The following is a 10713-nucleotide window of genomic DNA, read 5'->3' as shown; positions in this document are numbered from 1 at the left end:
ACCTGAAGTTAAATGAACAATGCATCTGGAAACAAACACAGAAGCTCAGGACGATTTATTCTGTCAGCAAAATAACCTACAAACTGGACTCTGAGAGGTGAGCATGAAGGACGCAGACTCGTCTCAGCATCAGGTGAGTGATGTAATGGATCCATTAAACAGTGAAATCCACTGAAAGGCGTCCTCTGAAGCTTCTGACGAATCAATCAGCTGAAACCAAACGTGGTCTGTACTGGTCTGCCAGGCCCAGACTAAAAGGACTGACTCAGCAGAGTCAATCATACGTTCCTCAGCTCTGTAGAGCACACGATGGGAACCTGAAACAGATGTTCAGGTTCGAGTGAAGATGCTAATGTAGCTGAAGTCTGGTTCCAATAAAGGAGATGGATAATATTTATGAAATATTTGAACTAGAAACTGGTCAAATTTGACCTGAACACAACATGAGGGTTAATGTGTGTCAACAGACTGTTTAACTAAAGACCCTGAGATCACAAGAACCTCCAAACACAGAACCCTGAGAACACAGGACACTGAGATTTGCTCCTGACCCAACAGATCAGATTGAAGTTAGATAAACACTGTTTCAAATCAACATACGTCACCATTTTATATTAACAGGAAATGATGTAATATGTTTGATGTCAGACTTCAGTCAAACTCTGACTTGGGAACCTCATGGCTGCTAAACTTTAACTTTCTAAGATCTTCCTGCAGCTGTTTTCCCACCAGCCACAATTCATCTGAACCTTAGATGTAACCTTTCCTGTGTGCGTTGCATCATGGGAGAATAATTTCCATCAACAGCACATTTAAAAATGTTTTTAGTCTGAGGTGAACACACTTAAAGCCTGCTCAGAGGCACTACGTATGTAGAATGGATTTGGGATGCAGTGCATTTTAGATAGCATGTTAGCATGCTAACATTTTGCAATTAGCAGTGAAGACAAAGTACAGCTGAGCCTGATGGGAGCGTCCTTTAGCTTTGCAGGAATTTGGTCATTAAACCAAAGTATTGACACATTAAAGGGACTCTGCAGGAACATTATAGACTCACACAATCATCACATATGACCCACTGGAGGTGTTTTACCTGCAGAGACTGTCTCTGTTATCTTCATTTCCTTTGCTGTGGTCATGATGTTTCTGGGCTGCAGCCGGTGTGCAGCTCCCAGCCAATGACAGCGCACAAGTGAGGTCAGGACTTTACTGACTGTAGCTGTGAGACCTGGAGCGCTGGTGGCGCGCTATGGAGGAGCGGCCATGTTTGAATGTTGTGTTCACAAACAGTAGCAATATTTTGAGCTGACGATCATCAAAGTTATTAGAATTCAAGTTTAGGAAAACAAACTTCAAACTGAACTTCATGACAATCAATCTAACATTGTAATCCATGTAATGATATTCAATGGAGCAGCTGCCAGGATTCAGGCAGCATCACCGTCTCTGCAGGTCATTCGTATGTAAACACGTTTCAAGCTGCCAGTTCTGCTGATTCCTCCTCTTCCTCACAGACACCAGGAGGCTCCTCCTCCTCACCTCAGCTGCGGCTGTCAATCAAAGCGGACAGCTGATGCTGTGCAGATCTGCACATGTGCGCTCGTGTCCCCCGTCCAACAGCCGGTGTCCATTAACCCCCCCCCCCCCATTCAAACAGCTTCAGACAAGCAGCCAAACATGCAGCTAAAATGTTAAAACCAGCAGATTCGTTGTGGACTGTGGTTCTTTTCATGTCTCGTTAACCCTCTTGCGTCTCCTCCTCTGTGATTTGGTGTCCAGCAGTTGTCCAAACAGGGTCGTGTCCCCTTCCCCCCCTCTGCTGCAGATATTTATAGCTGCCAGTCCACCGTGTTGCTTATCACTGTGTGTGGCTCTATTTCTGACTGCACACCCGGCTCGGTCTGTCCTGCTCACTGTGTGTCTGTGCTGCTGTTTGTGAGACAGCAGGACTCTCGTTCGGCCTCTCAGGATCTGCCGTCAACCATCTGGATCTTTTAGGCGCTTTTCTCAGCCGTACAGGTACGCCGCTGTGTGTCGTGTGTGTCGGTTACCGTCCAGCGTCCACAGACATAAAGACATTCTGCGGGTTTTATTTATAGATGATGTGGCTGAGAGACAGGCCTGACAGGGCCTGTGTGCCACAGTAGGCTGGCTGTGATTTGACATTGGCTTCAGACGCTGTCTTCTTCACTGGAATGTTGTTTTTTTATGCTGTTTCTGCCTCTGGTGGCTCATTGGGAGGAGATTTCTCCTCGTGGGTCATAAACATGTCCACTCATGTGTGGGATCTCCAGTTTAAACCTGGTCTTTCGCGAGCTGAAGGAAAGCTCTTCAGGTTGAAACTGTAAATTTAAATGTGGTGGATTTGAGGTGAAAGCTTGATTTGCTACTGTTTTTCATTGTGAGAAGAAGTGTCGTCCTGATTGGCAGAGTGCCTCGTCCTGTTGAAGCTGTCGAGTTGTTTACAGGGACCGGTCACCCAATGAGAGGCCAGGCTTTCAGACTGAGTGATCCAGCCTGAATGCGGTTCACAGTGACATACATGAGCTCACCTCCTGTGATGAGATGAGAAAGCGGAAAATACTGCACAGAAATGAAACGAGCAGGAACCAGTGGCTGAAAGTTCTGGCTGGAAACTCTGCGATCTGCTATAAAAACAAACTCTCATGAGAGACATAAAATATATATTAAATGATGAGAAGAACTGAATTAAAAGCCGGTGTTAAAGTAAGTAAAATGAGTCTTTAATAGTGATTTAAACGAGGGCACTGAGCAGCTGGCGTTATTCCCAGCAGAAGTCAATTTAAAGTCAATTCTGAGGGCTGCTGGTAACCAGAGCAAGGAGGCCGGAGCAGGAGGAAAATGGTCAGATTCTACAGGTCTTGTGAGATTTTGTGTTCGGAAATGAAAGAAATGATCTCAGCTGCCTCTTTGTTACGTTACAAGAAATCTGTCAGAAATAAAAATCAGATTTCAGACCAGCTAGATTTCCAGCCTCTTGTGCACTTTGCAGGCAGTTATGATCAAGTTCGGCCTTGATGCAACACTGAGGACTGGTTCCGGACATGTCTAAGTGCAGTGGAGGTCATCGCTTCGGTTTTACGTGCATTAAATGGCGAGAAAGTTGCGAGACATCCGTGAATTTCTGTCTGTCAGGCAGGACGTCAGTGACGTGACAGAGGAGGCGATTTTGTGGACAGATGTATTTGTGTATCGTCTGCATAACGACGGGAAGAACTCAACGCAGAGGTAACGCGTGAATTTAAAACAATAAGGGGCCCAGAATGGACCCCTGAGGAACACCACAGGCAACCACTACAAGGCCAGGTGAGGCCTGTCGGTTTATTAATAAGCAGTGATGTGCACTGAGTCAGAGGCTGCAGAGAGATGTGACAGTAAAGCGGTTTAATAAGCAGCATCAGGTTCAAACGTCGGAGTGGAAGCTTCCAGAAAGCTTCTGAGCCGAGTAAACAGATGATGCCCCAATAAGAAAAGCTAACATGAACGTTTGAGAGATTCATTCAGAGATTAAATATGAGTTTAAAGATGAAAATGGCTGAATAGACTTTATGTTGATATCATGCGAGCTGGTTACTCTCCGTCAGTGTGTGTGTGTGTGTGTGTGCGCGTGTGAGTGTGTGTGAGATCTGATGAAGGTCCAGTATCTCGTTATGAAGGCGAGTGAAAAGCCGACAAACAAACAAAGGCTGTGTTGATGATGTCTGACAGAAAGATGAAGAGTCAGTTTCTTAAAGAATAGAGACGCCTCAAGTGGCAGTGGTGTGTGTGTGTGTTTGTGTGTGTGTGTGTGTGTGTGTGTGTGTGATCTGACACTCTTCATTGTTTTCTCGGCTGCTGACGACACAGCGAAGCTTCACTTTCTTCACTTCTTCTTCACTTCTAACCTTCTCTCTCCTTCGTCAGGTTGTCCGTCTTCCTCTGCGCACACACACACACACACACCGCCGCTCTGACATCACCTCTGGCTGACATCCGTGTAACCCCCACCCCCCACACACCCCTGAACCCCGACCCCTCCCCCCCGTGAAACCATGGCACTGTCTTCACGCCTGAAACTGTGGGAGAAGAAGGGAGGTGCAGTTTTCTGCTTGCTGCACTAATCAAACATCTAACATGTAATCTGTGTGTGTGTGTGTGTGTGTGTGTGTGTGTGTGTGTGGCATTGATTACATGGTGAGTGGACCCTCTGTTCTAACCCTGACTCATCCTGACGCGTCACTGCGAAGCCTGCCCGCTGCTCTGATTGGTGTGTTAGTCATCTTGCATGTTTAGTGCACGAGCTCGAGCTTTTTAAAGCCACAGAGGCTGAAGCTGCCGGGAGCTGATGCTCATGTTGATAATCAATACTGTTTTTATTATGATCAATACGTCCTCGTCTCAGAAGAAACACTTACAATCCATGTATGACCTCTACTTATGCTGAACATGAAGGGGAAATATTACTGCATGACCTCACTTCAGTTTGTTGCCAATGCAATTATGTAAAAATACTCCAGTACAAGTTAAAATATCATCAAAATTTACTTTAAGTACATGAAAGTAGACGCTTTAAATATATTTTGAATAATTTAAGTAAAAGTACCCATTGTGCAGCAAATGTCCTGTTACTGGTACGTATATTATCAGATCTTGACAGTATTAAATTGTTAATACTGATTTTTACACTTTAGCATGTTGCGAACCCTAAATGTAAAATACTAAAGGTGGAGCTAGTTTGTTAGTGGGACATGATGCACAAATCTGTTTTCACTGTGAGGACTTTCCTCTAATTTTTATAGATTTCTTACCGACATCTTTTAGCCCCAAAAAAAGACATTTAAATGGAATCAGCCAGCTGTTTCCCCCTGCTTCAGTCTTCATGCTAAGCTAGGCTAACCACACACAGATATCAGGCTACTATCCATCGTTTTTCTGCTTGCGGTCTTCAAGACAGTGAGTGTATCTCATCACTTAATCAATTATTTGATATGTCAGATTAAATATCTAGAATCAGGTTCACCTTGACGAGCCACAATAACATGAGTAATAATAATAAAGCACAGGATCATTTTCCATAATAAGTTAACTTTCAGTAACTTCATGCTTTGAGGTGATTCTGGTGTCTTTTTTCAGTAGAAGTTGGAATCCAGTAGTGTAACAGTTGACAAACTGCCTGTAATGTGCAGTAAGTGCTACAGTAACATGTATCTAAAGTTTGCTAATGTTAGCCACAGCTGAACAGAGCAGAGGTGTCCTTTAACTCTGAGGTCTGCTGCTCGGATCTGCTTTAATTCACACTTGTGTGGATCCTGGTCTCAATCTGGCCTTAGTACTGGACTTTCATGAACCGTGTGAGGAGGAAAATGATATCAGTGATGGATTACAGTTGGTTGATGCTGATTCCACATATAGAAACAAACATTAAAGCAGTTCAGTGTGCAGGCTGCTCATGTTAAGTCAGTTCATAGTGTTATATTCAAACATTACTCAGCAACTTCCTCTCAAAGTTTCTTCGTACTGAAGCTTTGTCATAGAACAGCTGTCCTCTGCTGACCTTTGTGATATTCCCTGTTGTGTCGGCAGGTGATAGCTGTTAGGTTAATGTCGGGCCTCCGGCCACCTCGCCGTCTGCCACTTCTCATTCCCTCATGAGGGTCGTCAGACCCACTGAGTCATGCTTCCTCTAAAGCTGGAAAATGGTTCTTAGCTGAGAAAAGTCGAGGAGAATTCAGTTGAAGATGACTCCGTCTGGAGGTGAGAGGTCTGACTCCTGCTTCCTGTGATGTCAGTCACTGACCTGAAGTGTTTCAGGGCAGACCAGCACTGACGGTCTGTTATCGCAAAAATCCATCCAAGAAAATGTGACGTGCTCCTCTGCACACATTAAAGGGCCCATTCAGAAAGTGTAGGAACAGCTTCTTTGTCCTACCACACTCACACAGGGTGCAGGAAGGTGGAGTTTCTGGTCACGTCCTGAACTTAAGTCTAAACTCTGCTTTTAGCTCTGGCTTTGGTCTCCACCAGCTCCTGAGAGAAATAGTGCAGGTGAGTGAAATTGCGTCTGTGGAGCTCAGAGCTTTGAAAAACATCCTCTGAATGTTTCCACTGGGACTTTCTTCAGTTCCTCTGAACACTTTCCTTTTCAGATTAATGGAGAAGCTGAAAAGCAGGTTGCTGTTGAAACTCGTCTTCAAATGATAAGAAACTCTCTGTGAGATGAAACATTCAGGACTAAATATCAATATCAGCGTAAAAAAAACCCCAAAACCATGTTCGGGTATTATTTATGAAAGAGTTAAACGCCCAGCTAACCTGCTTGTTGGGACTGCGTCTGAGGTAAACATTGCTGCATGCTGATTGGTGCACGGATGTGTTGTTGACTGTCAATTTAGAGCCTTTAAATAAAAAAGAGTTGAGTCGAGGCAGAAAGTCAAATATCTCCAAACCTGCAGAAAAAAAATCTTAAACTGCATCATGAAGACAAACAGAAACCAGTTTATGCACAGTGCGTCAGAGATGGTTACTGCTCGAATGCTACGACCACGGCCCTGCTGAAGGGAACAGATGGAGTCTGTTGGATGTGATTTGGGTGAAACTTTAATGTGAAGTGAATGTTTGCATGTGGAGGAAGTGAACCTGCATGTGCAGCGTGTTATTGTCGTATATCCAGATCACACAGTGACTTGCTGTTTGTGTCTGTCTCCACCTGCTTCATCAATCCGTGGAACCACAGATAAAGGAGGAGAAGACGCCGGTGGCCACGGCCGTCCCTCCTCCACCTCTGTCGGCTCTGCCGGGCGGCTTCCTCAAACAGCTGGTCAGAGAAACAGAGAAGGAGACGAAACAGAAGGAGCCGGAGGTGAAAGACGAGAGAGCGGTGAGTGGTATCGCAGAAGAAGAAGAAGAGGTGCATTACCCCAACTCTTCCTCAAACTTCCTTTTTCCTCCTGCAGCCGAGCAAACTGAGCAACAACCTGGTGCAGCAGTTCCTCCTCCCGGACCAGACTCCTCCGATCCTCGAGGCCGAGATGTCCCTCCGGCCTCAGCAGCCGATCAGCAACGACAAGCTCATCGTCCCTCCTGAGCCCAGGAACAAACAGGAAGCCAGACAGAAAGTGACCCCAGAGCCGCCAAAGCCGCAACAGGACGTGATGTCAGAGAGGAGCAGGAAGACGCCACAGGCCGAGCACGAGCAGGAGAGGATGGAGGAGGTGAAGCAGGTGGAGAAGAAAGAGGAGCGGCAGGAGCCGGAGGGGAGGCAGGCGGACACAACGATCACCGAGCGCGACAGGAGGGAGGTGTGTACGCATGAGTCTGAGCCGTGCTTCTGATTCACGTTCACAGACTTTAACCTGTTAACGAACTCATTCAGAAACAAGTGAATTCAATTTCATTCATGAAGTTTGTTTTCTCATGAATTCATTTGGACATCATGGAAAATATTTTACATGCTTGTTTGCTTCTCAGGTGAGAAGATCGATTCCACTCTCAGGAAATCTGAAGCTGCAGCCAGCTGCCAGATAGCTTAGCTTAGCGCAAAGACTAGAAACAGATGGAAACAGCTAGCCTGGCTCTGACCAGCGCTAACACAGAGACACCTACCAGCACAGGAACTGCACAGTCTATCTCATTCTCCAAAAACAAAAGCATAAAAGTGACAATTCGTTTTATGTTAGTGACTTCCTGTCTGTGGCTCTCAGCTCCAAGCTCATTGGTTATGTGTGTGTATATATATATATATATATATATATATATATATATACTCTATGTATATATGTATATGTATGTATGGCAGCACTTCAGAGCATTTCACAGCTCCTCTGTCTTTCTCTCTCAGGTGAGGGATGTGTGGTATGAAGCTGGAACTGTGTGGTATGTTCACAAGGATGGTTTCACCCTTGGTGAGTCATTAAAAGAACCCTAAACACGCACACACACACAGTTATTTAGAGTAAATGGGCCTCATTCCATTGGGTTTATCTGATCACAGGTGAGTTAATCAATAGTTCCTCTTCTGCAGCTTGGATCCACATGTTAACTCCCTCAGTTAAATCATCAGTTCAAAAGATGCAACAGAAAAGTCCGCGGACACAAAGAGTGAATTATGTCAAGAAGCAGCCAATCACAGAGCTTTAAATTCTGTGACCTGCTGTGGTAACGACAGGCTTAAATCGTCTTAAATCAGTTTACTTTCAGATCCTGGATCAGTTTTGCATTCACTCAGTAATTGAACAACAAACTGTTTTGTATTCGCTCTCATTTGCGTCCCTGACTGACTTCTTCTCTGCAGCAGCAGCAGCTGAGGCTCATGGGTATTGTAGTATTTAAAAAGAAACACATAATCTGCTACTCTGGCCGTGAAAAGACGTGTTGATTCACACGAGTGTGAACATGGAAGTCTTCTCTCTCGTTTAGGCCGTAATGTGTGTGGATTAGACGAGTCCTCTGCTAATCCACACACAATCTCCACTAATCTCTGAGCCTGTTAAACTACCAACATATCATGTTACATATTAGTTACAGCAGAGCCGCTCCTGATGATGCTGCTTGAGTCCGCTCAATATCCATCTGTTCTTTTCATCCATCCATCCATCCACCCATCCATCCATCCACTGCACTGCTCTAATCCCATCAAACCTTCGTATGGATCCTCGACCCCTGACCCTGCTGTTTTGCACTCAGGGATCAAAGAATTGTGCAGGAAAATCTCAGAGATACAGCAGAGATGGAGAGTAACTAAGTACATTTACTCAAGCACTTTTGCACTCCACTACATTTCAGAGGGAAAAATTCGACTTTTTTCCTGCTTTATTCGACAGCTGTAGTTAACTTTAAGATTAAGATTTTACATTAATTTACATTAACGTGTTCATCACTTGAATGTTACACCTGGTAATGATTTGGCTACATATTACATACTTTATATACTGCTGGGCAGCTTGTGAGTCAGAGCAGGAAATGGAAATCCTCAAGTAAAGAAAAAAAAAATTGCAAAATTGTACCTATGTGCAGTACTTGAGTAAATATACATTTTTACTTTCCACCACTGCAGCCTGACCCTTTCTGACCAGCTGACTAAACTCTATGACTGAATATAAACTTTTGATACTTTCAGTACATTTTATAGCCAAGACTTGAGTACTTTTACTCTAAGTAGGATAATGAATGCATTGTTGTGTTGGTACTTTTGCTTCTGTAAAGGATCAGAGTACTTCTTCCAGTATGACTTGGCTGTTGGTGACTCAGGGTTGATAACAGGTGTTCTGTAGTGGGCAGGTTTACCTGTAAGTCCGTCAGTGAGGAAGTTTGATTGGCGCTCTCTGATTGGTTTGTGTGAACTCGTTCCAGCCACTCAGCTGAAGCCAGATGAAGGTACACCTGAACTTCCAGAAGGCCGAGTGAGGGTCCGCCTGCAGAGAGACGGCTCGCATCATGATGTTACAGAGTATGAGATTGAGAAGGTAGCTCAGTCCTTTTCCATCCAGCGTCCCTCTGTGTGTTAACACTTCAGTGGACTGACAGCGTCTCCATCGTCCTCCTCCACAGTGTAACCCGTCAGAGCTGGACCTGTGTGAGGATCTGAGCGACCTGCAGAGCGTGAACGAATGTGGCGTCCTGCACACTCTGAGCTGTCGAGCTAAAGCCAACATGCCGCTCACACACGCAGGACCCAACCTGGTCAACTTCTGGCCTCCGTTACAGGCTCACAGCAAGGTGAAGTCCAACGCATGGCGGATGATCACTCACACCGACAGTTAAACAATTAATGACTTAATTTGACAAAAGAACTGTTTCCATTCATCCTGTCTCCTTCTTCTCTGTCAGATGCCGAAGTCTCGGCGAGGGGAGTCAGCGTGGGACGCTCCTCCTGCTCTGGCTGCTCTGGTCAAACGGGTCTACGTGTCCATGGTCGGCACCAGGAGAGACCACAGTGTGTGCGCGGTGGGACGCAGCGGGACCGGCAAGACCACGGCGTGCCAGGCCTTCACGCACGCCCTCCTCAAACAAGCCGGAACCACCGGAGAGAAGATCAGCGGTGAGTACAGCAGCTGCTCGCACTCACGCCCACACCGTGCACTCTGTTAATTCGTCTGTTCTGTCACCAGTGGAGCGCCTGCAAGCCATGTTCACCGTCATGAAGTCATTCGGCTGCGTCAGCTCTCAGCACAGTGACGCCTCATCTCGATTTGCCATGGTCTTCACACTGGACTTCAACCATGCCGGACAGGCAGCTGCTGGACACCTGCAGGCACGCACACACACACACACACACACACACACACATTTTCAAACACGTGGATGCAGAGTTACTCACGTCTCCTTCTGCTCCCTCCTCCACCTTCTCCCGCTGCTCCATCAGACGATGATGTTGGACAAATGGCGAGTCTGTCAGACGACTCAAGGAGAGAGTAACTTCCTGGTCTTCTCACAGATGCTGGCAGGACTCAGCACAGAGATGAGGTAATCCCCAGAAGTGGAAGTAACTAAGTACATTTACTCACAAACTGGACTAAAATTTTGAGGTACAACGTTTTCATTTAAGATGATTGTTTTTAATCCAAAGAGGTTAAATATTTAAGATTTCAACAGCAAAATAAAAAATAGAGTAAAATTTAAAACATTAAAATAGATTTGTGTATCAGGACTTTTTTCTTTTTCTCTTATCTGGTGGCCCTTTAGAGGACTGTATATGACGTAGTTGAAAGCAGCTCT

At 45.4% G+C, this 10713-nt stretch overlaps 1 protein-coding gene across 2 annotated transcripts in view; it reads left to right on the top strand.

Annotated features, from left to right (window-relative positions):
- The window catches only part of LOC121622777 (unconventional myosin-XVIIIb-like), a 37725-nt gene continuing 27012 nt past the window's right edge, over positions 1–10713 (top strand). For both annotated transcript variants that reach the window (XM_041959762.1, XM_041959761.1), the window contains exons 1-9: positions 1–133; positions 6734–6877; positions 6954–7298; positions 7838–7901; positions 9349–9461; positions 9547–9714; positions 9826–10036; positions 10107–10249; positions 10361–10461. In XM_041959762.1, the coding sequence (XP_041815696.1) occupies positions 104–133; positions 6734–6877; positions 6954–7298; positions 7838–7901; positions 9349–9461; positions 9547–9714; positions 9826–10036; positions 10107–10249; positions 10361–10461 (1319 nt within the window). In that variant the 5' untranslated portion in view covers positions 1–103. The remainder of the gene's footprint in view (positions 134–6733; positions 6878–6953; positions 7299–7837; positions 7902–9348; positions 9462–9546; positions 9715–9825; positions 10037–10106; positions 10250–10360; positions 10462–10713) is intronic.

The sequence above is a fragment of the Chelmon rostratus genome, chromosome 19, assembly GCF_017976325.1.
Source record: "Chelmon rostratus isolate fCheRos1 chromosome 19, fCheRos1.pri, whole genome shotgun sequence".
NCBI classification, from domain to species: domain Eukaryota; kingdom Metazoa; phylum Chordata; class Actinopteri; order Chaetodontiformes; family Chaetodontidae; genus Chelmon; species Chelmon rostratus.
The sequence above is the reverse complement of the archived record's forward strand: the minus strand, read 5'-3'. Positions and strand labels throughout refer to the sequence as shown.